A 26,709-nucleotide genomic window follows, 5' to 3' on the forward strand; every position below is an offset into this window, starting at 1 on the left:
TGGATTCAACATGGCGAACGACAACTTCAAGCGTTGCTTAGCCAAGGAGGTACAGAAGTAAGCAAGACGGAAAGCAACATGCCATCTTCACCAGAGAATGAGGTATGTTGTATTTTCTATTGTAGTCGAGGAAAAGAGTAGCCATGTTTGCGAACAAAAGTCAGCCAGCCAGCTAGCTCTAGCTTAGCAGCATACTCATGTAGAGAAAGCAAGCAAGCCAACCAACTAAACTAAAGATCTTTACAACTTTTTGATCAAACATAATTTTGTCAGAGAAAGAAAATCATAAGCTTCCCACATTGGTAACACCTAAGTCAAAGTTCGGTATCAAGGTCCAAGCTAGCTAAAATGTTGCAAATGTAGCTAGGCCAACTCAACTCTGCTCAAACATTTGTAACATTATAGTCTATTTTAGTCTTGGTTAATGATATTTGATATGTTGTTTATTGATTGTTTTGGATGGTTTGATTATGTGAACTAAAAAGCCCTCTACTTTTTTTCTTTTTCAAGGCACGCACAAACCAGTGAATGGGGACAGCACCAGGTTTTGTTCTCTGCTCCCCAGCATGGCCTCTTCACCGGCCCCCAGCACTGACTGGTCATTAACCCCCAGCCCATCTCTCGCACTGAGCTGCAGTGCAGAATGGAAAACCATCTCTATGAAGGACCTGGGAAGCCCTATCCTGGGCCCACCTCCAATACCTACTCCACTGGCTTGCTCCTCACCAATGCCACAGAGCAGCAGCAGTAGTAGCAGGACTGTGAGAAGAAGGGAGAAATGAGCTGCAGACTCAGCCCTTGACACATCACTCACAAAGGCGTTGCAAAGACCGATCTCAAGATCTGGAGAACGTTATGCATTGAGCAACCCAGAGGTAAATCATTTCAGACTCTCCTCCTTTATTCTGATATCCTTTCCTCTCTTCTGTTGTCCTTTTTTCCTCTTCTCCTCACCATGCACACTGCTCTCCACAGGCACTCCTAACATGTCCCCCCTCTTCTCATCCTCTCCACAGGGCCCTGGCACCTATAGCTGATTTCATGGATGAACTATTGCCAAAACTCTGGTTGGAATTCGATCACCAGCTGCATGACTTCAAGAAGACATGGACCGAACGACAGGGACCACAGTGAAATGAACAACTTGTTCTTGTTGTTCAGACATCTCAAGAGTCAGACCCTAGACAATCTTATTCCATAGACACTTTTGTTGTTTGCATGTCTGTTTTTCACAGACACATTTGTACTATTCTACAAATAATTGCATTTGTCTGACACTTTAATGATATTTCATTGATGTGTTGTTTACATGTCTGTTCTTAGCAGACACTGTTGTATTGTGGTTTACTTTCAGAGCCCAGATGCAAGAATAAGGTTAATTTTTTTGTGTGCTGAAAAAGCTCTGTTTCTTCATCTCGATACAAGGTGTTTCAATGCATTCTATTTGATAATCAAGTACTGACAATGTTGAGAAGAGCTGTGCGCTGCAGACCTTACAGGCTATATTTTGTGTGGTGTAGTTCAATCTAATCTAAATTAATGCACACAGACATCATAAACATTTAGTTTCATTTCATTAACAAGATTAAAACTACATTTTAGTACGAAGTACTTTGGTTCACAGTGCACACAAAGAATGCGTGCCTCCATCAAGGGCTGTGTGTGTGTGAGCAGTCCAAACAAAGTCCTATTCTGCATGATTGGCTGGTCATGGGTTGAGTTGTCCTCTCCTAACCATGTCTTTTTGCCATTGCACACATGCGGGGTGGAGACGACATCCCTGAGCGTGTTTCTTGTTTCGCTTGCAAGCCGTCTCGCCCTGGCACGAAAGAGTCTGCCTGGCTCTTGGAAATTGTTGTCCCCTGCCACAACCCACTTCCACTCTCCAGGTTGGTAGTTGCTAGAAGGGAGGGGAGTGTCCCCAAAAGCGGGAGACACTTATCTTGTGTTCGGTTCATGAGCTTCATCTGTGGAGGACAGGTAGCTGTGGAAGGCCAGACAAGCCTTCAGAATGTCCTTAGCCTTTTCAGGGGTACACTCGATTAGCCGAACAAGAGTCCTCATCCTTGCAGCCATGATGCCGAATGCATTCTCTATGACAACGAGAGTGGCGGTAGTTGTAGGTACGCCCAGGTTCATTGAGATGGACACCTGTGAATGAGAGATAATAAGAATATATGTTAGATATAAAATATAGCCTATTTGGTAAAAAAAAAAAAAAACAATTTTCCAGGAACCATATTCCAAAAGCCTTAATAAAATGGCATTTCTCATATAGATGTGCATACATGTATGCAGTAACAAGGGAAATTAGAAAGAAAAATTGATTCCAACATTCTATTATCAACATACCTGGATAAGGGCGACTCAGTTTCTCATGTAGGGGGAAAGCTGCATCTCCCAGAAAAACATGGACTCTGTGTTGTGGTGCCTAGCAGGACAGCTGGTGGTGGTAAATCAAGAGTCTTCTGCAGCAGTTTGGACCCAAAATAACTCTCTTGAAACACTCAACACTTGCTCTCTCGGTCGTATGTCCCTACATCCGTCTCTGTATCTTTCCTATTATATGTCTTGCTAGGTAAAACAAATCTAGTAGATCCCGGGCAAGAGGTGAGGGAGAGGGTGAGGTAATGGAGGTAAAGGGGAATGGGTGAGGGTGAAGAGGGGTTAGGAAGAGGGTGAAGTGGGATGAGGAGGATGGGTGAGGGGTGAAGAGAGGTGAGGAGGAAGGGGATGGGTGAGGTAGAGGTCAATGGTTAAGAGGGGTGAGGTAGAGGAGGATGGGTGAGGTAGATGAGGATGGGTGAAGAGAGGTGAGGTAGAGGAGGAGGCAGTGAAGAGGGGTAAAGCCTGGTCCTCTGTGCCTTAAAGCCCCTGGTAACCGGCTTAGCAACAAACAGCTGTGCATTTAATTAGGCCTGTCTGGTACCACAAACACACACACACAGTTTACCATATGGAAAATCCGTACTTATCAAGATTACATTTTTTTGGTGGGGGTAGATCAGATTGAATATTGCAGATTGTGGCTTCCATCAATGTAATTATCTGCATAATTTCCAATCCCCCATATATATTTTTTGTAAATATACAGTACCAGTCAGACGTTTGGACACACCTACTCATTCAAGTGTTTTTCTTTATTTTTTACTATTTTCTACATTGGATAATATTAGTGAAGATATCAAAACTATGAAATAACACATATGGAATCATGTTGTAACCAAAAAAAGTGTTAAGGAAACCAAAATATATTTTATATTTGAGATTCTTCAAAGTAGCCACCCTTTGCCTTGATGACAGCTTTGCACACTCTTGTCATTCTCTCAACCAGTTTCATGAGGTAGTCACCTGGAATGCATTTCAATTAACAGATGTGCTTTGTTAATTTGTGGAATTTCTTTCCTTAATGCGTTTGAGCCATTCAGTTGTGTTGTGACAAGGTAGATAGGATAGACATATTTGGTAAAAGACCAAGTCCATATTATGTCAAGAACAGCTCAAATAAGCAGAGAAACGACAGTCCATTACTTTATGACATGAAGGTCAGTCAATGCAGAACATTTCTAAAACTTTGAAAGTTTCTTCAAGTGCAGTTGCAATACCATCAAGCACTATGATGAAACTGGCTCTCATGAGGACCGCCACAGGAAAGGAAGACCCATAGTTACCTCTGCTGCAGAGGATACGTTATTTTTGGTTCCAACCCCGTGTCTTTGTGAGACGCAGAGTAGGTGAACGGAAGATCTCTGCATGTGTGGTTCCCACCGTGAAGCAGGTGTGGGGGTGCTTTGCTGGTGACACTGTCTGATTTATTTAGAATTCAAGGCACACTTAACCAGCATGGCTACCACAGCATTCTGCAGCGATACGCACTTAGTCCCACTATCATTTGTTTTTCAACAGGACAATGACCCAAAACACACCTCCAGGCTGTGTAAGGGCTATTTGACCAAGAAGGAGGGTGATGGTGCTGCATCAGATGATCTCGCCTTCACAATCACCCGACCTCAACCCAAGTTGGACTGCAGAGTGAAGGAAAAGCAGCCAACAAGTGCTCCTCATATGTGGGAACTCCTTCAAGACTGTTGGAAAAGCATTCCAGGTGAAGCTGGTTGAGAGAGTGCCTAGAGTGTGCAAAGCTGTCATCAAGGCAAAGGGTATTTTTGGGTTACTACATGATTTCATAGTTTTGATGTCTTCACTATTATTCCACAATTTTCTTATATATTTTCCTTTATTATTTTCTCCTAACCCTACCACCCCTCCCCTAATTGGAGTAAACTAATGGACAACAAGACTTATGCTTCTAGATCCGTCTTACATTTTACTGTATACGTACTGTATACATTTTCATCAACACAGTATAGTTTACAATAGTTATCTTTTGTTTGTTTTTCAGAACTTTCCTAAAAGTTCTGAACCTTTCTATTCTCATAGATTCTACATATTGTAAATTAAAGATTTTTTTTTTTGCTATGAGTATAATTGTGTTATTGATCGATTGACTATGACTTTTTAAATCACCTAGCAGTGCTATTTGCAGAGTTAGCCCCAGGTAAATGTTGTAATTCTTCAGCCATTCTTGAACCTGCGACCAAAAACAAGCTACATATGGACAATACCAAAACAAATGATCTAATGAATTTGTCTCTTCGCAGCAAAATCTGCAGAGCTGGGATGGTTCTATCCCCCATATACATGTATAGTGGGGCAAAAAAGTATTTAGTCAGCCACCAATTGTGCAAGTTCTCCCACTTAAAAAGATGAGAGAGGCCTGTAATCACATTGTAGGATTTTTAATGAATTTATTTGCAAATTATGGTGGAAAATAAGTATTTGGTCAATAACAAAAGTTTATCTCAATACTTTGTTATATACCCTTTGTTGGCAATGACAGAGGTCAAATGTTTTCTGTAAGTCTTCACAAGGTTTTCACACACTTGCTGGTATTTTGGCCCATTCCTCCATGCAGATCTCCTCTAGAGCAGTGATGTTTTGGGGCTGTTGCTGGGCAACACGGACTTTCAACTCCCTCCAAAGATTTTCTATGGGGTTGAGATCTGGAGACTGGCTAGGCCACTCCAGGACCTTGAAATGCTTCTTACGAAGCCACTCCTTCGTTGCCCGGGCGGTGTGTTTGGGATCATTGTCATGCTGAAAGACCCAGCCACGGTTCATCTTCAATGCCCTTGCTGATGGAAGGAGGTTTTCACTCAAAATCTCACGATACATGGCCCCATTCATTCTGTCCTTTACACGGATCAGTCGTCCTGGTCCCTTTGCAGAAAAACAGCCCCAAAGCATGATGTTTCCACCCCCATGCTTTACAGTAGGTATGGTGTTCTTTGGATGCAACTCAGCATTCTTTGTCCTCCAAACACGACGAGTTGAGTTTTTACCAAAAAGTTATATTTTGGTTTCATCTGACCATATGACATTCTCCCAATCTTCTTCTGGATCATCCAAATGCTCTCTAGCAAACTTCAGACGGGCCTGGACATGTATTGGCTTAAGCAGGGGGACATGTCTGGCACTGCAGGATTTGAGTCCCTGGCGGCGTAGTGTGTTACTGATGGTAGGCTTTGTTACTTTGGTCCCAGCTCTCTGCAGGTCATTCACTAGGTCCCCCCGTGTGGTTCTGGGATTTTTGCTCACCGTTCTTGTGATCATTTTGACCCCACGGGGTGAGATCTTGCGTGGAGCCCCAGATCGAGGGAGATTATCAGTGGTCTTGTATGTCTTCCATTTCTTAATAATTGCTCCCACAGTTGATTTCTTCAAACCAAGCTGCTTACCTATTGCATATTCAGTCTTCCCAGCCTGGTGCAGGTCTACAATTTTGTTTCTGGTGTCCTTTGACAGCTCTTTGGTCTTGGCCATAGTGGAGTTTGGAGTGTGACTGTTTGAGGTTGTGGACAGGTGTCTTTTATACTGATAACAAGTTCAAACAGGTGCCATTAATACAGGTAACGAGTGGAGGACAGAGGAGCCTCTTAAAGAAGAAGTTACAGGTCTGTGAGAGCCAGAAATCTTGCTTGTTTGTAGGTGACCAAATACTTATTTTCCACCATAATTTGCAAATAAATAAATTAAAAATCCTACAATGTGATTTTCTGGATTTTTTTTTCTAATTTTGTCTGTCATAGTTGAAGTGTACCTATGATGAAAATTACAGGCCTCTCTCATCTTTTTAAGTGGGAGAACTTGCACAATTGGTGGCTGACTAAATCATTTTTGCCCCACTGTATATAACATTCTATTGATTGCAAGAATTTTGTATAATCAGTTAAACTGAAAGGTTTTGAATCCAGCGTTGTCTTGTGTATCAGTTCACAAACCATGTGCCATTGAATCGGTACATCTCTTCACAACTATTTTGCTATCTATAAGTCACAGCTGTCCATCTTTAACCAATTTTACCAATGCTTATCAAGTGTTGCTTGGGTTGGGGATATGTAACGGGCTACTACCTCTGCCTTGGGGGTCACTGGACATATAGAAATAGCCACTCAAGCATACAGATGGTGTTATCTGTTTTTTTGCCTGGTTTTCTAAGCCATTTCCAATTTACTTCCTGAATTGACCCCTAACTAGCAGACGTTGCTACTGTATGTATAGCCGAGTCGCTGTCAGAGAATGGAGTTCTAGTATTCACTGTGCACTGCTCTGTCTCTACGTGATTTGTCAGTTGGTGATCAGCTCCTATCAGTTCTGAGACATCTTGCTCTGTCTGCTCTTCTCCTCTACAGTATCTGCCAGTTTCTCTCGCTCCCTCTCCTGCTCAGTTTCTCTCCCTCTCCCGCTCATTTTCTCTCCCTGTCAGTTTCTCTCCCTCTCTCTCCAGCTCAGTTTCTCTCCCTCTCTCTCCAGCTCAGTTTCTCTCCCTCTCTCTCCCGCTCAGTTTCTCTCCCTCTCTCTCCAGCTCAGTTTCTCTCGCTCCCGCTCAGTTTCGCTCCCTCTCTCTCCTGCTCAGTTTCTCTCGCTCTCTCTCCTGCTCAGTTTCGCTCAGTTTCTCTCGCTCTCTCTTGCTCTCTAACACACACACACACACACACACACACACACACACACACACACACACACACACACACACACACACACACACACACACACACACACATTCAATTATTTCCTTATAGAAATAAGCTATTGATGGGCTATAGGATGTGCACTGCTACGACACAAAGGAAATTCTCTAAACACCAGACCAGAATTACCTCCAATAACAGGATCCAGGCCACATAATCATTCTTGAAGGGAAAAAGTGGTCTACCTGCAAGACTTCTGTAGCTACAAGTCCTGTAGCAATTGAAGTGTATAATTATATATATTTTTATAATCTTTTGCATAAAGACCGTTTTAGATCGAACATAATCTACGTTGTTAGATTTGTGGAATATATATCGTGCAACCTTTCCGTTAATGTGGTCCATCATGTGTTAATGATGCAGTGTTACTAATAGAGGCCGATTATGATTTTTCAACGCCGATACCGATTTATTGGAGGACCAAAAAAAGCCGATACCGATTAATCAGCCGATTTTGTCACGCCCTGACCATAGAGATCTTTTTATGTCTCTATTTTGGTTTGGTCATGGTGTGATTTGGGTGGGCATTCTATGTTCATTTTCTATGTTTTGTATTTCTTTGGTTTTGGCCGGGTGTGGTTCTCAATCAGAGGCAGCTGTCTATCGTTGTCTCTGATTGAGAACCATACTTAGGTAGCTTTTCCCCACCGATGCTTTGTCGGTAGTTGTTTTCTGTTTTGTGGTTCTGCACCTGACAGAACGGTTTCATTCGTTCTCTTTGTTGTTTTGTTATTTAGTGTTCAGTTTTATTAATAAATCATGAACACTTACCACACTGCGCTTTGGTCCACTCCTTCTTCAACAGACGATCGTTACAGATTTATTTTTATTTTTTCTTATTTATTTATTTTCTTTTTAGGGGTGGATCAGCTTAATATTGCGGAAAGAATGTTGCTTCCAATGTAATTGTCTGCATCATTTCCAATCCCCGATATTTTTGGGGTAAATATATATATCCATACACGTATGCATACATATATACATACACATACCTATATAGACATACATACTTTTTTAAAGAACATACCTTTATTATTATTCCCCGCAAACCCTACCACCGATCCCCCAATTGGAGTAAACTAATAAACACTTCTGCTTTTACCTTCAATTATACATCTTATACACATTTTACAGACACAGTCTACTTTACAATAGTTCTCTCTTGTTTGTTCTTAGTCCTTCCTCTATTTCTGATGTCCATCCAGTTTGATTTCCACTTGTAACTGTGCTATTTCACAAAAGCTCCGAACCTATAATACATCAATAAAATCAATTTAGCCTCAAATAAATAATGAAACATGTTCAATTTGGTTTAAATAATGCAAAAACAAAGTGTTGGTGAAGAAAGTAAAAGTGCAATATGTGCCATGTAAGAAAGCTAACGTTTAAGTTCCTTGCTCAGAACATGAGAACATATGAAAGCTGATGGTTCCTTTTAACATGAGTCTTCAATATTCCCATGTAAGAAGTTTTAGGTTGTAGTTATTATAGGAATTATAGGACTATTTCTCTCTATACCATTTGTATTTCATTAACCTTTGACTATTGGATGTTCTTATAGGCACTTTAGTATTGCCAGTGTAACAGTATAGCTTCCATCCCTCTCCTCGCTCCTACCTGGGCTCGAACCAGGAACACAACGACAACAGCCACCCTCGAAGCAGCGTTACCCATGCAGAGTAAGGGGAATAACTACTTCAAGTCTCAGAGCGAGTGACGTTTGAAACGCTATTAGCGCGCACCCCGCTAACTAGCTAGCCATTTCACATCGGTTACACCAGCCTAATCTCGGGAGTTGATAGGCTTGAAGCACGGCGAAGAGCTTCTGGCAAAACGCAGGAAAGTGCTGTTTGAATGAATGCTTACGAGCCTGCTGCTGCCTACCACCGCTCAGTCAGACTGCTCTATCAAATCATAGACTTAGTTATAACATAATAACACACAGAAATATGAGCCTTAGGTCATTAATATGGTCGAATCCGGAAACTATCATCTCGAAAACAAGACGTTTATTCTTTCAGTGAAATACGGAACCATTCCGTATTTTATCTAACGGGTGGCATCCATAAGTCTAAATATTCCTGTTACATTGCACAATCTTCAATGTTATGTCATAATTACGTAAAATTCTGGCAAATTAGGTGGCCCAAACTGTTGCATATACACTGACTCTGCGTGCAATGAACGCAAGAGAAGTGACACAATTTCACCTGGTTAATATTGCCTGCTAGCCTGGATTTGTTTTAGTTAAATATGCAGGTTTAAAAATATATACTTCTGTGTATTGATTTTAAGAAAGGCATTGATGTTTATGGTTAGGCACACATTGGAGCAACAATACGCACCGCATCGATTATATGCAACGCAGGACACGCTGGACACGCTAGATAAACTAGTAATATCATCAACCATGTGTAGTTAACTAGTGATTATGACTGATTGATTGATTATTTTTTATAAGAAGTTTAATGCTAGCTAGCAACTTACCTTGGCTTCTAATGCATTCGCGTAACAGACAGGCTCCTCGTGGTGTGCAATGTAATCAGGTGGTTAGAGCGTTGGACTAGTTAACTGTAAGGTTGCAAGATTATATCCCCCGAGCTGACAAGGTAAAAATATGTCGTTCTGCCCCTGAACGAGGCAGTTAACCCACCGTTCCTAGGCCGTCATTGAAAATAGAATGTGTTCTTAACTGACTTGCCTAGTTAAATAAAGGTGTAAAAAAAATTATAATAAAAAAATAACAATCGGCAAAAATATTGATTTCCGATTGGTATGAAAACTTGAAATCGGCCCTAATTAATCGGCCATTCCGATTAATCGGTCGACCTCTAGTTACTAAGGTCCCATCTCCCAGCCTAAGAGGTTAATCCTACAGTCATTGTTTTCTGTGCCCCAGTCAGTGTTTAAATCCCTGTTAAGTGGTGTGGGGCAGCTTTTTACAATTACATTAAACCAATCCCGCAAGGTGTCTGCCACGTTGTCAGCCACCTGTTACGCACGTGCACACATGCATATGTGCAGACATGCGTACACGTGTGCACGCACACACACACATAGTCTTGTATAAATAACCTTAAAACTTCTTCTTAATAGGGGGCGCCATTTCCACTTTGGGAAAATAGTGCCCAAATTAAACGGCCTCGTACTCTGTTCTAAATCATATGATATCCATATTATTATTACTATTGGATAGAAAACACTCTGAAGTTTCTAAAACTGTTTGAATTATATCTGTGAGTAAAACAGAACTCATTTGGCAGGCAAACTTCCAAACAGGAAGTGAAAATTCTGAAATGGGTCTCTGTGAAGGGCTTCGCCTATTCAATTGCCTTGTATTTATGGATATGTATGCATTTCATACGCCTTTCACTAGATGGACATTCTAAAACAAAACGATTTATTGTGGAACTAGGACTCCTTGCACTGCATTCTGATGAAAGATCATCAAAGGTAAGAGAATATTTATGATGTTATTTCGTATTTTTGTTGAATATGTTGACTCCAACATGGCGGAGAATGGCTGAGCGCTGTCTCAGATTATTGTATGCTGTGCTTTTTACTAAAGTTATTTTTTTAAATCTAACACAGCGGTTGCATTAAGAATCAGTGTATCTTTAATTATATGTCTCAAAAATTTCTCCGGACAATTTGGAGCATTTTGGCGCCATGTTCACAATATAAAACCAGGATTTGTAGCTATAAATATGCACATTTTCGAACAAAACATAAATGTATTGTATAACATGATGTTATAAGACTGTCATCTGATGAAGTTGTTCAAAGGTTAGTGATTATTTTTATCTCTATTTGTGGGTTTTGTGAAAGCTATCTTTGCGGTGAAAAAATGGCGTTGTGTTTTGGGCTATTTTGGTGAGCTGTAACGGCAGTCTATTTCGTCCTCCTCATCGGACGAGGAGGAGGAAGAGCTAGATTGCCGTTACAGAACCACCCACCTAACTCGGACCAAGCAGCGTGGCAACGGGCAGCAGCGACAGCAGCAGCGGCCAACTACACAGGACTCCTGGACATGGGAGGAAATTTTGGAGGGGAAAGGACCCTGGGCAGAGCCAGAGGAGTATCGCCGCCCCAAAGCAGAGCTGGAGGCAGCAAAAGCGGAGAGGCGGCGTTTCGAGGAGCTAGCTCGGCAGCAGGAGCCGGATCTGGGTTACACCACTTGGGAGGAAATAGACAGGTGGTCGGTTGACCCAGGGAGAGTGCCGGAGCCCGCCTGGGATTCGATGGAGCAATGTGCGGAGGGATAAGAAGGGGTAAGAAGCCCGAGAAGAAATCCCAAAAATTTCTTGGGGGTGGGGCTAAAGGGTAGTGTGGCGAAGGCAGGTAGGAAACCTGCGCCCACTTCCCATGCTTACCGTGGAGAGCGGGAGTACGGGCAGACACCGTGTTATGCGGAAGAGCGCACGGTGTCTCCTGTACGTGTGCATAGCCCGGTGCGGGTTATTCCACTTCCCCGCACTGGCCGGGCTAGATTGAGCATTGAGCCAAGTGCCATGAAGCCGGCTCAACATATCTGGCCTCCAGTACGTCTCCTTGGGCCGGTGTACATGGCACCAGCCTTACGCATGGTGTCCCCGGTTCGCCAACACAGCCCAGTGCGGGTTATTCCACCTCCCCGCACTGGACGGGCTACGGGGAGCATTCAACCAGGTAAGGTTGGGCAGGCTCGGTGCTCAAGGGAGCCAGTACGCCTGCACGGTCCGGTATATCCGGCGCCACCTTCCCACCCCAGCCCAGTACCATCAGTGCCTACACCACGCACCAGGCTTCCAGTGCGTCTCCAGAGCCCTGTTCCTCCTCCACGCACTCTCCCTGTGGTGCGTGTCTCCAGCCCAGTACCTCCAGTTCCGGCACCACGCACTAAGCCTCCTGTGCGTCTCCAGAGCCCTGTACGCACTGTTCCTGCTCCCCGCACTAGCCTTGAGGTGCGTGTCTCCAGTCCGGTACCACCAGTTCCGGCACCACGCACCAGGCCTACTGTGCGCCTCAGCAGGTCAGAGTCGGCCGTCTGCCCAACGCTGCCTGCATTGCTCACCTGCCCAGCGCCATCTGATCTGCCTGTCTGCCCAACGCCGCCTGCACTGCTTGCCTGCCCAGCGCCGTCTGAGCCATCCGTCTGCCCTGCGCCATCTGAGCCATCCGTCTGCCCAGCGCCATCTGAGCCATCCGTCTGCCCAGCGCCATCTGAGCCGCCCGTCTGTCCCGAGCCGTCAGAGCCGCCCGTCTGTCCCGAGCCGTCAGAGCCGCCCGTCTGTCCCGAGCCATTAGAGCCGTCCGTCAGTCAGGAGCCGCTAGAGCCGTCAGTCAGTCCAGAGCTGCCCTCCAGTCATGAGCTGCCCTCCAGTCATGAGCTGCCTTCCAGTCATGAGCTGCCCTCCAGTCATGAGCTGCCCTCCAGTCATGAGCTGCCCTCCAGTCATGAGCTGCCTTCCAGTCATGAGCTGCCCTCCAGTCATGAGCTGCCCTCCAGTCATGAGCTGCCCTCCAGTCATGAGCTGCCCTCCAGTCATGAGCTGCCCCTCTGTCCTGAGCTGCCCCTCTGTCCTGAGTTGCCCCTCTGTCCTGAGCTGCCCCTCTGTCCTGAGCTGCCCCTCTGTCCTGAGCTGCCCCTCTGTCCTGAGCTGCCCCTCTGTCCTGAGCTACCTCTCTGTCCTGAGCTACCTCTCTGTCCTGAGCTACCTCTCTGTCCTGAGCTGTCTCCTCTATCTAGGGGGGACCTTTGTGAAGGTTCCTAGACCAGGGTCGGGGGCGAGGGTCGCCACTCAAAGGACGCTAAGGAGGGGGACAAAGACAATGGTGGAGTGGTGTCCTCGTCCTGCGCCGGAGCCGCCACCGCGGACAGATGCCCACCCAGACCATCCTCTTGAGTTTTAGGGGTGCGTTCGGAGTCCGCACCTCAGGAGGGGGGTACTGTAACGTCCTGACCAGAGTTCTTATGTGTTGTACTTGTTTTAGTGTTGGTCAGGACGTGAGCTGGGTGGGCATTCTATGTTGTGTGTCTAGTTTGTCTGTTTCTGTGTTCAGCCTAATATGGTTCTCAATCAGAGGCAGCTGTCAATCGTTGTCCCTGATTGAGAATCATATATAGGTGGCTTGTTTTGTGTTGGGATTTTGTGGGTGGTTGTTTTCTGTGTCAGTGTTTGTGCCACACGGGACTGTGATGGTTAGTTTGTTTGTTATTTTGTATAGTGTCTTGTTTTCATGTTCATTAAATCATGGAAACTTACCACGCTGCACATTGGTCCTCCGATCCTTCTCGCCTCTCCTCGTCCTCGTCTGAGGAAGAGCTAGATTGCCGTTACATGAGCTAACATAAATATATGTTGTGTTTTCGCTGTAAAACATTTAAAAAATCGGACATGTTGGCTGGATTCACAAGATGTTTATCTTTAAATATGTGTACAACATGTATTTTTCATAAATGTTTTATGATGAGTATTTATGTATTTCACGTTGCTCTCTGTAATTATTCCGGCTGTTTTGGAGCCATTTATGATCATGGCACCAATGTAAAACCAGGATTTGTAGCTATAAATATGCACATTTTCGAACAAAACATAAATGTATTGTATAACATGATGTTATAAGACTGTCATCTGATGAAGTTGTTCAAAGGTTAGTGATTATTTTTATCTATATTTGTGGGTTTTGTGAAAGCTATCTTTGCTGTGAAAAAATGGCTGTGTTTTTTTGGATATGGTGGTAAGCTAACATAAATATATGTTGTGTTTTCGCTGTAAAACATTTTAAAAATCGGACATGTTGGCTGGATTCACAAGATGTTTATCTTTCATTTGCTGTATTGGACTTGTGATTTCATGAAATTATATTATATGATATTCCCTGTGGCGCTAGGCTAGGCTAGGCTATGCTATGCTAGTCAGCGTTTCTGATGAGGAGGATCCCGGATCCGGGAGGGGGGGTCGGTAGAGTTAAGTCCCATTCAAAACAATATTTTCCCTAACTCCTTACCCTAACCTTTAACTTAAAACCTAACCTTAACCCTAAACCTACAGTAGACCTAGCTCCTAAACCTAACTGTAACACTAATTCTAACCTTAACCCCCTAGAATAGCATTTGACCTTGTGGGGACTAGCAAAAGTTGCTTGTTTATTATTCTTGTGGTGACTTCACATACACATGGTTTGTCGAGATCTGTGTGGAAGAACTTGACTGACCTACACAGAGCCCTGACCTCAACCCCATTGAACACCTTTGGGATTAATTGGAAAGCTGACTGCGAGCCAGGCTTAATCGCCCAACTTTAGTGCCTGACCTCACTAATGCTCTTGTGGCTGAATGGAAGCAAGTCCCAGCAGCAATGTATAGGGGTGGAAAACCTTCCTAGAATATTGGAGGCTATTATAGCAGCGAAGGGGGGACCAACTCCATATTAATGCCCATGATTTTGGAATGAGATGTAATATGAGCAGGTATCTACATACTTTTGGTCATGTAGTGTGTATATACAGTACCAGGAAAAATAAACAATTTAATCAATTTTAGAATAAGGGTGTTACGAAACAAAATTTGTATAAAGTCAAGGGGTGTGAATACTTTCCCAATGCACTGTATATATATCAGTGCCTTGTCACGTTCTGACCTTAGTTCCTTTTTTATGTCTTTATTTTAGTTTGGTCAGGGTGTGAGTTGGGGTGGGCGTTCTATGTTGTTATTCTATGTTTTGTTCTGTGTGTTATATTTCTATGTGTTTGGCCTAGTATGGTTCTCAATCAGAGGCAGGTGTCGATCGTTGTCTCTGATTGAGAATCATACTTAGGTAGCCTGTTTTCCCACTATGGGTTGTGGGTAGTTATTTTCTGTGTCTGTGTTTCACCATACGGAACTGTTTCGGTTGTTTGTTCATGTTTTGTTATTTTGTTCTGTGTTTATTTGATTTATTAAAAATCTATTATGGACACTTACCACGCTGCACATTGGTTCGATATTTCCTACTCCTCCTCAGACGAAGAGGAGGAGCACCGTTACATGCCTTCAGAAAGTATTCACACCCCTTGACTTTTTCCACATTTTGTTGTGTTAAGGCCTGCATTTAAAATTGATTTAATTTAGATTTTTTTTGTCAGCCTACACACAATATCCCATAATGTCAAAGTGGAATTATTTTTTTAAACATGTTTTCACTTTGTGATTATGGGGTTTTGTGTAGAGGTCGACCGATTTATGATTTTTCAACGCCGATACCGATTATTGGAGGACCAAAAAAAGCCGATTCCGATTAATCGGTCGACCTCTAATATTGTGTGTAGATTGGTGAGAAAATAATAACTATTTAATAAATGTTGAATTCAGGCTGTAACACAACAAAATGTGGAATAAGTCCAGAGGTATGAATACTTTCTAAAGACACTCATATACAAACCAAACCCTTCATACAGCCCCATCCTAACCCTCCGTAACCCTAATTTACACAACACATAAATAGACACAGTACTTACTGTATATATAGACACCGTAAGCCGTAACCCACTAATCCTCCAACAGCCCTGTCCTGACCTGCTAATTCACTGACTACCAACATGTCAACATCCTCCTCTAATAATACCTGACCTACTGCTTTCTATGTGCATGCTCTTCTAGCATTGCACCTCTCTCCTCATGCACACTCTTGATAGGTCCTCTCTCCTCGTGCACGCTCCTGATAGATCCGCTATCCTTGTGCACGCTTCTGATAGATCCTCTCCTCGTGCACACTCAAAAGGCACATCCTCTGCTTGTGCACACTGCTCTAAGTGTGTGCATGCCCTTCAAGCTTCTGTCTCTGGCATGCACACCCCTCTAACTGCTAGTGCATTGTCCCCAGCTGCATCTCTGCTGCTGCTGGCCGGTGATGTACTGTATATAGCAAGGCCAGTGCTGTCAGTCTGTCTGCTGAGTTGGCTAACTATGCACTGGGATTTTTACTCCCTCTGTCACACGTCTTATTGGAGATCTCCGCTCGGCTCTAACTTGCTCTCTCTCTCTCAATTCAATTTCATATTCAATTTAATGGCTTTATTGGGAAACATATGTTTACATTGCCAAATCAAGTGAAATATATAATTAACAAAAGTGGAAAAAAACAATAAAAATGTACAGTGAACATTACACTCACAAAAGTTCCAAAAGAATAGACTTTTCAAATGACATATTATGTCTATATACAGTGTTGCAATGATGTGCAAATAGTTAAAGTATAAAAGGGAAAATAAATAAACATAAATATAGGTTGTATTTACAATGGTGTTTGTTCTTCACTGGTTGCCCTTTTCTTGTGGCAACAAGTCACTAATCTTGCTGCTGTGATTGCACACTGGTATTTCACCCAATAGATATGGGAGTTAATAAAAATTGGATTTGTTTTTGAATTCTTTGTAATCTGAGGGAAATATCTGTCTCTAATATGATCATACATTTATTTGGCAGGAGGTTAGGAAGTGCCGCTCAGTATCCACCTCATTTTGTGGGCAGTGTGCACATAGCCTGTCTTCTCTTGAAAGTCAGGTCTGCCTTCGGCGGCCTTTCTCAATAGCAAGGCTATGCTCACTGAGTCTGTACTCTCTCTCTCTTTCTCTCCATGTGCCAATCTCTTTCCTCTACCAGCCTCTACTCTTCCTTCCTCCCTTAGGTTATATCCGGTTGATACTGTACCACTGACTCTGGCTGAGCCTGACTTGCTGCAGTCACAGACACACACTGAAGCAAAGAAAGTTATTACACACTGACTGGAAGGGAGATAGATGGCCACATATTGGCGCTGAAGCTACAAATGACCCATATAGTTATGATGGGCTAAATTAATATTTGGTTATGAGACTTGTTATTTATTTGTTTATTAGGATTCCCATTAGCTTTTGCAGCAGCTACTTTTCCTGGGGTCCACAAAAAAACACAGAACATGACAAGTAACAAAACACTGATACATTGATAGACAAGGACAGTCACAGAAATGTAAAATGCAATGATTTACAAACAATGTGTGTTTGTGTTTCTCCCTTCACAGTCCCCGCTGTTCCATGAGTTGTTTTTTAATACAGTTTAAAGGTCATTTTGCTGTTTGCTTGAGAAATTGGAGATGGAACGGAGTTCCATGCGATCATTGCTCTGTATAAAACTGTGCATTGCTGTGAATTCGTTTCGGACTTGGGGACTGTAAAGAGACCCCTCGTGGTATGTTAGCAGTTAATATCTTGTCAACCCTCAACCAGGAAAGACTGGCATGCATGTTGTTGATGTTAGTTCTGCATGTGTAGTTAAAGGCATGCTGCTCTGTTTTGAGCTAGCTGCAGCTTTGCTAGGTCTTTCTTTGCCGCCCTTGGCCATATTACCAGACAGTAATCAAGATGGGACAAGACCAGCGCCTGAACAACTAGTGCAGTTGATTTTTGTGTCAAAAACACAGAACCTCTTTTTATAACAGACACACCCCTCCCCATCTTCACAACGACTTTGTAAATATGACTTGCCAATGATAATTGACCATCCAATGTTATACCTAGGAGTTCAGCTTCCTCAATTTGCTCAATGGTCACAACCTTTAATTGCAACTCCAGCTGGGGTTTAGATCTTAGAGAATGTTTAGAACCAAATACAATGCGTTTAGTTTTAGATGTATTTAATACAAGTTTATTAATAAGCCACCATTATGATACTGACTAACTCCTCATATAGATTTTCAGTGAGCACACTGGCTTTGGGTGCTGACATGAGTGTGGAATCATCCGCATACATAGTCATTCTAGCTTTGTGTAAGACCAGTAGCAAATCATAAAAAATAGAGAAGAATAATGGCCCAAGGCAACTGCCCTGAGGGACACCGCACTATACATATCTGATGTTAGAGAAGCTTCCATTGAAGAACACTCTCTGGGTTCTATAGGATAAATAACTCTCCAACCATGTGATGGCAGGTGATGTAAAGCCATAGCAAGTATGTTTTATTTATGTCAATAACATCAAAGGCTGCACTGAAATCTAACAATACAGCTCCAACTATCAACTTATAACCAATCATCAGTCATCTGAGTCAGTGCAGTGCAAGTTGAGTGCTCTTCTCTAGATGCATGCTGAAAGTCTGTCGTTAACTTGTTCTCTGAAAAATACAATTGTATTTCGTCAAACACTATCCCCCGTCAGTTTACTAAAAACAGGCAGCAAACTGATTGGGCGGCTGTTAGAGCCAGCAAAGTGCTTTACTATTTTTTGTTTCCCATCAAGTTGTCTATACCTGGTGGCTTATCATTATTAATGGATAACAATAGTTTTTACAACTCTCCCACACTAACTTGACCAAATTCAAAACGCCAATCCTTCTCTTTCATTATTAGATCATTTATACAAAAATATGATGCTTCACTGTTCAATGTAATTTCATTTCACTAGTGAAATAGCAATTGAAATTAATGGCAATATCAAAAGGTTTTGTTTTAAATGACCCATCAACTTCATTGAACGATGTAGATGTATTGGGTTTTCTGCCCATGATGCTCATTCAAGGTACTCAAGTCTTTTTCTATTTTGTTTTATGTCATTTATCTCTGTTTGGTAATATAATGTATTATTCTCTTAAGTTTAGTCACCACATTTCTCAATTCACAGTATGTCAAACAATCAGCTGAGAAAAAAAAACAAATAATCATCTGAGCATGCCACCTCTTTTGCATTATTCCTTTGAACCATACCATTTTTCAATTCATCATTAATCCAGGGGGCTCTAATGGTTCTCACAGTTGCATGCTTGTCAATCATTTGTATGAATAATTGTACAAATACTTCCGGTGTTGCATCTGGATTCACTTCCTCATGCACATCAGACCAACATAAAGATGTAAAAAATGTATCAAAAGAATCCTAAGAAAACATTTTGTATGATCTCTTATGAATTTCTTTAGGCCCAACCTTTGGCACTTTGGCTTTCCTTGTTATTGCCAAAATGTTATGGCCACTACAGCCAATGAAAACTAATATTGCTTTGGAGCAAAGTTCTGCAGCATTAGTGAAGATGTGATCAAAGTGGATGTCACAGATCCAACACTATTGGTATGCACTCTAGATGGTTAAGTGATAAACGGGGTTACATTACAGGCATTAGGCACAGTTAGAAGTTTCCTCTTGTAACATCAGCTACAGTTGAAGTTGGAAGTTTACATACACTTAGGTTGGAGTCATTAAAACTCGTTTTTCAACCACTCCACAAATTTCTTGTTAACAAACTATAGTTTTGGCAAGTCGGTTAGGACATCTACTTTGTGCATGACACAAGTACTTTTTCCAACTATTGTTTACAGACATATTATTTCACTTAGAAATTCACTGTATCACAATTCCAGTTGGTCAGAAGTTTACATACACTAAGTTGACTGTGCCTTTAAACAGCTCGGAAAATTCCAGAAAATGATGTCATGGCTTTAGAAGCTTCTGATAGGCTAAATGACATCATTTGAGTCAATTGGAGGTGTACCTGTGTATGTATTTCAAGGCCTACCTTCAAATTCAGTGCCTCTTTGCTTGACATCATGGGATAATCAAAAGAAATCAGCCAAGACCTCAGAAAAATTATTGTAGACCTCCACAAGTCTGGTTCATCCTTGGGAGCAATTTCCAAACACATGAAGGTACCACATTCATCTGTACAAACAATACTACCAAGTATAAACACCATGGGACCACGCAGCCGTCATACTGCTCAGGAAGGAGACGCGTTCTGTCTCCTAGAGATGAACGTACTTTGGTGCGAAAAGTACAAATCAATCCCAGAACAACAGCAAAGGACCTTGTGAAGATGCTGGAGGAAACAGATACAAAAGTATCTATATCCACAGTAAAACGAGTTCTATGTCGACACAACCTGAAAGGCCGCTCAGCAAGGAAGAAGCCACTGCTCCAAAACCGCCATTAAAAAAGCCAGACTACGGTTTGCAACTGCACATGGGGAAAAAGGTCTTACTTTTTGGAGAAATGTCCTCTGGTCTGATGAAACAAAAATAGAACTGTTGGGCCATAATGACCATCGTTATGTTTGGAGGAAACCATCGTTATGTTTGGAGGAAACAACCGTGAAGCACAGGGGTGGCAGCATCATGTTGTGAGGGTGCTTTGCTGCAGGAGGGACTGGTGCACTTCACAAAATAGATGGCATAATTGAGAAAGGAAAATTATGTGGATATATTGATGCAACATCTCAAGGCATCAGTCAGGAAGTTAAAGCTTGGTCGCAAATGGGTCTTCCAAATGGACAATGACCACAAGCATAATTCCAAAGTTGTGGCAAAATGGCTTAAGTACAACAAAGTCAAGGTATTGGAGTGGCCATCACAAAGCCCTGACCTCAATCCTATAGAACATTTGTGGGCAGAACTGAAAAAGTGTGTGCGAGCAAGGAGGCCTACAAACCTGACTCAGTTACACCAGCTCTGTCAGGAGGAATGGGCCAAAATTCACCCAACTTATTGTCGGAAGCTTGTGGAAGGCTACCCGGAACGTTTGACCCAAGTTAAACAATAAAAAGGCAATGCTACCAAATACTAATTGAGTGTATGTAAACTTCTGACCCACTGGGAATGTGATGAAAGAAATAAAAGCTGAAATAAATCATTCTCTCTACTATTATTCTGACATTTCGCATTCTTAAAATAAAGTGGTGATCCTAACTGACTAAAGACAGGGAATTTTTACTTGGATTAAATGTCAGGAATTGTGAAAAACTGAGTTCAAATGTATTTGGCTAAGGTGTATGTAAACTTTCGACTTCAACTCTAGTTGCTAACCAGTCAATGTTCAGGTCTCCCAGAAAATAGACCTCTCTGTTGACTTCACACACATTATCAAGCATTGCACACATATTAGAGGTTGACCGATTAATTGGAATGGGCGATTAATTAGGGCCGATTTCTAGTTTTCATAACAATCGGTAATCGGAATTTTTTGACACCGATCATGGCCGATTACATTGCACTCCACGAGGAGACTGGGTTGCAGGCTGACTACCTGTTATGCGAGTGCAGCGAGGAGCCAAGGTAAGGTGCTAGCTAGCATTAAACTTATTTTATAAAAAACAATGAATCTTAACATAATCACTAGTTAACTACACATGGTTGATGTTATTACTAGTTTATCTAGCTTGTCATGCGTTGCATATTATCGATGCGTGCCTGTTTATTTGTCATTGAATCATAGCCTACTTCGCCAAACGGGTGATTTAACAAGCGCATTCACGAATGAAGCACTGTCGTTGCACCAATGTGTACCTAAGCATAAACATCAATGCCTTTCTTAAAATCAATACACAAGTATATATTTTTAAACCTGCATATTTAGCTAATATTGCCTGCTAACTTGAATTTCTTTTAGCTAGGGAAATTGTGTCACTTTTCTTGCGTTCTGTGCAAGCAGAGTCAGGGTATATGCAGCAGTTTGGGCCGCCTGGCTCGTTGCGAACTGTGTGAAGACCATTTCTTCCTAACAAAGACCGTAATTAATTTGCAAGAATTTTACATAATAATGACATAACATTGAAGGTTGGCAATGTAACAGCAATATTTAGACTTTGGGAAGACACCCGTTAGATAAAATACGGAACGGTTCCGTATTTCACTGAAAGAATAAACATTTTGTTTTCGAAATTATAGTTTCCGGATTTGACCATATTAATGACCTAAGACTCGTATTTCTGTGTGTTATTATATTATAATTTAGTCTATGATTTGATAGAGCAGTCTGACTGAGCGGTGGTAGGCAGCAGCAGGCTCGTAAGCATTCATTCAAACAGCACTTTCCTGCGTTTTGCCAGAAGCTCTTCGCTGTGCTTCAAGCACAGGTGCATCAAAGCGGGGACCGAGAGACTGAAAAACAGCTTCTATCTCAAGGCCATCAGACTGTTAAACAGCCATCACTAACATTGAGTGGCTGCTGCCAACATACTGACTCAACTCTAGCCACTTTAATAATGGAAAAATTGATGTAATCAATTTATCACTAGCCACTTTATATAATGCTTACATACCCTACATTACTCATCTCATATGTATATACTGTACACTATACCATCTACTGCATCTTGCCATCTTGATGTAATGTATCACTAGCCACTTTAAACAATGCCACTTTATATAATGTTTTCATACCCTACATTACTCATCTCATATGTATATACTGTACTCTATACCATCTACTGCATCTTGCCTATGACGTTCGGGCATCACTCATTCATATATTTTTATATACATATTTGTATTCATTCCTTTATACTTGTGTGTATAAGGTAGTTGTTGTGAAATTGTTAGGTTATATTACTTGTTAGATATTACTGCGTGGTCGGAACTAGAAGCACAAGCATTTCGCTACACTCGCATTAACATCTGCTAACCATGTGTATGTGACAAATACATTTGATTTGATTGCGCTGTTTATGACTTCAAGCCTATCAACTCCCGAGATTAGGCTGGCAATACTAAAGTACCTATTAGAACATCCAATAGTCAAAGGTTAATGAAATACAAATGGTATAGAGAGAAATAGTCCTATAACAACTACAACCTAAAACTTATTAACTGGGAATATTGAAGACTCATGTTAAAAGGAACCACCAGCTTTCATATGTTCTCATGTTCTGAGCAAGGAACTTAAACGTTAGCTTTTTTACATGGCACATATTGCACTTTTACTTTCTTCTCCAACACTTTGTTTTTGCATTATTTAAACCAAATTGAACATGTTTCATTATTTATTTGAGACTAAATTGATTTTTTTGATGTATTATATTAAGTTAAAATAAGTGTTCAGTATTGTTGTAATTGTCATTATTACAAATATATATATAAAAATCGGCCGATTTAATCAGTATCGGCTTTTTTGGTCCTCCAATAATCGGTATCGGCGTTGAAAAATCATAATCGTTCGACCTCTAACACATATTATGCAAATACTGACTGTTAGCACTTGATGGCATATAGCAGCATCACAAAAGAATAGGCTTTAGATGGGGCAGGTGAACTTTCAACTACAACACTTCAAAAACATTTAACATGAGATCAAATATGAGGAATATGGCTCTGAACATATACAGCAACACCTCCCTATAGGGTATTCCTGTCTTTTCTGTAGATGTTATATCTCTGTATTGCTACTGCTGTCTGCCTGTTCTGAGGCCTCTGTGTTCTATAGATGTGATTTAAGATGGCGTATGTTTTCATTAACGGTTAAAGGGTCTTATGACTTTTAGCTTTGGCACAGACATAGTTCTGATATCTTGGATTGCATTGGATTGAGTCCAATATTGCCCCTGGTGCAAATCCGAAACACTTAATTTATTTCCTTTTTTGTCTCCGTCTTTGGCCTACATCTCAGCTCCTAGAACAGAACTACACTGCACTATTTACTCATGAAGTTCAGCTGGCATTGAGGATTTATTTTTTAAATCGGTGAATAATTCAAACCCAGGGAGTTCTGTTTCTGTACCAGAGGTATTTACTCATTGACGCGCTAAGCACTGGTTCTCAATCCTGGTCCTGGGGACCCGGAGGGGTGGACATTTTTGTTTTTGCCCTAGCACCACACACCTGATTCAATCATCAAAGCCTTTTGATGAGTTGATAATTTGAATCAGCTGTGTAGTGCTAGGGCAAAAACAAAATGTGCACCCCTCCGGGTCCCCAGGACCAGGATTGAGAACCAGTGCGCTAAAGGGCCATCGGAGAATCCTCAGTCAAATGGCTGCTGCTGCTATTCTGGTGCCAAATAACTGCTATTGTACCCTCTTTCTGTGAAGCTCGGTGCCTCGGGACGAGAGGAGAGGGGGAGAGAAATGGGACAGACAAAGAGAGAGAGAGAGTGAGAGAGGGGATCATTTCAACAGAGCAAGTGTGACTCACTTAGATTCTGGCCCGGAGCACTTTCTGTCTTATTTTGTGTCTTATGAGCTGCATCATGTGAATTGACAGGAGTTTTTTTTTTTATTGTGTTTCGTCTTCAGGGGGTATGTCTGTGGCACAGCCCTTTTGGATGCATCGTTGCTCAACTTTTTTTATTTTTTTTATTTTTTATTGAACCTTTTTATTTAACTAGGCAATCACTTAAAGGGGTTGACCTAAATTCTAAAGTGAGAATGAGAGCCTGTCTGACTTGTGTGCTCGTGGCGTGCATATGTAGTGTGTGAGTAGATGTCCTACAAGAGGTTAGAGATATTTCTAGAAGAATGATAAGAAGTGGAGCACACACACTTGCATGTCTTCAGCAGTAGACTGCACAGGTGCCCACTCAACTCAGTCCGATAACTCCAACATCCACGTGAACACGCATTAGGCTACAGTATATGCAGCTAAAGCCCTTGGCCCTCTCTTTTCAGTTACCCGGCAGTGGTGGTGTATCAGTGTAGTGGATTCTCACTTTGTACTGCTGTACATTAACAGTATGTGTTCTCTTCTCTCCAGCTGTGAGATGGAGGGATGCAGCTAAGGAGACTGACGGAGGGAGGGGGAAGGGAGGGGGAGGGGAGCATGCTGCCAAGTGGGTTCTGTGTGACACATATCTGTGGGACATTAACATGTGCATCTGTTTCCTCTGAATTTGCTGTGCTCATATTGGTCTCGTCAAAACCAGCACCTTGGAAGAGAATTACCCTGCTGTGCACAAATGTTTCCTCTCCTTTTGCTTAAAGTACTGTGTGTTTATGAACATATGAGTTACTAATGGGTATTCTGTCTGTCTGTCTGTGTAGATCAATGTGCGGGTCACCACCATGGATGCAGAGCTGGAGTTTGCCATCCAGCCCAACACCACCGGCAAACAGCTCTTTGACCAGGTAAGCATGGGGTTGACTTAGAACAGACACACACACTATAGAGGGTCAACAAGGCTGGGAGCTGGTCTAGTTAGAGCCTGTATGGGTATTGTCAGGAACAGAGAGGGAGAGACTGAGACAGAGAAACAGAGCATTCATTGTGCAGAGCAGTGACAGAGAGAGGCCAGTGGAGACTGAGACAGAGAGGTGGGAGGCCAGTGTGTGTGTTGTGTGCAGAAAGGGCAGCTTTCAGTAGCAGAACTCGGGTGGACTACAGGAGACTGCTGGAGCAGCAGAGAGCGAGAGGGATAGGCAGAGAGATGTAGAGACAGATATTGTTTGCATGTGTTTCCCAAGGAAGCTGATTGAGACAGGAAATGGCTGTGTATGTGAGTCGAGGAAATGCTGATATTTGAAACCTTTTAACTCGTAATGTGGTTCACGTTGACAGTCAGTTCAATTTGCGACTCCATTCCAGTCCAAAGATTGTTAGTAACTAGTTATCTCTGTAGTGCTGGACTGGAGCCCAGCTCTGACTCAGCAGGCATCCTCTTCTGCTGACTCTGCTTGTCATACAGGCAGAGTCACATCAGTGGACACACTGGACTCCAATGACACACTCAGTCACTGGACTCCAATGACCTTTACTTACAATCTTGCATGCACACCATGTCATAATCGCTACAACACACACATATATATACACACACACTACAAGATACTCTGTTGCATTTTCTACAAAATAATTTCTCTCTAACACTCTCTTGCTTTCTCTCTCTCAAACACTACACTGGGCCAACTGTTGATCCAAGGCTGATGGCCGATTGTTCCCTCCTCTCCCGAAATCGTGATTTGTTCAAAGAACCGGAACTAATACTGCTTTTTGTCTCATGCATCCTGTTGTACCATGACTGATCTATGATACCATTTCTGTTGAACTGGTCTGTCCACGAGAGATGAAACTCAGCCTAACCTATGACCTGACCCATCACCTTATTATGTACAGTCGTGGCCAAAAGTTTTGAGAATGACACAAATATTAATTTTCACAAAGTTTGCTGCTTCAGTGTCTTTAGATATTTTTGTCAGATGTTACTATGGAATACTGAAGTATAATTACAAGCATTTCATAAGTGTCAAAGGCTTTTATTGACAATTACATGAAGTTGATCCCAAAAAATCTATTTGCCGTGTTGACCCTTCTTTTTCAAGACCTCTGCAATCCGCCCTGGCATGCTGTCAATTAACTTCTGGGCCACATCCTGACCAATGGCAGCCCATTCTTGCATAATCAATGCTTGGAGTTTGTCAGAATTTGTGGGTTTTTGTTTGTCCACCCACCTCTTGAGGATTGACCACAAGTTCTCAATAGGATTAAGGTCTGGGGAGTTTCCTGGCCATGGACCCAAAATATCGATGTTTTGTTCCCCGAGCCACTTAGTTATCACTTTTGCCTTATGGCAAGGTGCTCCATCATGCTGGAAAAGGCATTCTTCGTCACCAAACTGTTCCTGGATGGTTGGGAGAAGTTGCACTCGGAGGATGTGTTGGTACCATTCTTTATTCATGGCTGTGTTCTTAGGCACAATTGTGAGTAAGCCCACTCCCTTGGCTGAGAAGCAATCCCACACATGAATGGTCTCAGGATGCTTTACTATTGGCATAACACAGGACTGATGGTAGCGCTCACCTTATCTTCTCCGGACAAGCTTTTTTCCGGATGCCCCAAACAATCAGAAAGGGGATTCATCAGAGAAAATGACTTTACCCCAGTCCTCAGCAGTCCAATCCCTGTACCTTTTGCAGAATATCAGTCTGTCCCT

General features: G+C 42.2%; 1 protein-coding gene across 1 annotated transcript in view; it reads left to right on the plus strand.

The window, feature by feature from the left end:
- Positions 1-26,709, plus strand: part of LOC120058431 (radixin) — a 67,047-nt gene that overhangs the window by 11,497 nt on the left and 28,841 nt on the right. Inside the window, exon 3 of the mRNA XM_039007083.1 lies at positions 24,824-24,907. Within this exon, the coding sequence (XP_038863011.1) occupies positions 24,824-24,907 (84 nt within the window). The remainder of the gene's footprint in view (positions 1-24,823; positions 24,908-26,709) is intronic.

Source organism: Salvelinus namaycush, chromosome 13 (genome assembly GCF_016432855.1).
Source record: "Salvelinus namaycush isolate Seneca chromosome 13, SaNama_1.0, whole genome shotgun sequence".
Taxonomy (NCBI): domain Eukaryota; kingdom Metazoa; phylum Chordata; class Actinopteri; order Salmoniformes; family Salmonidae; genus Salvelinus; species Salvelinus namaycush.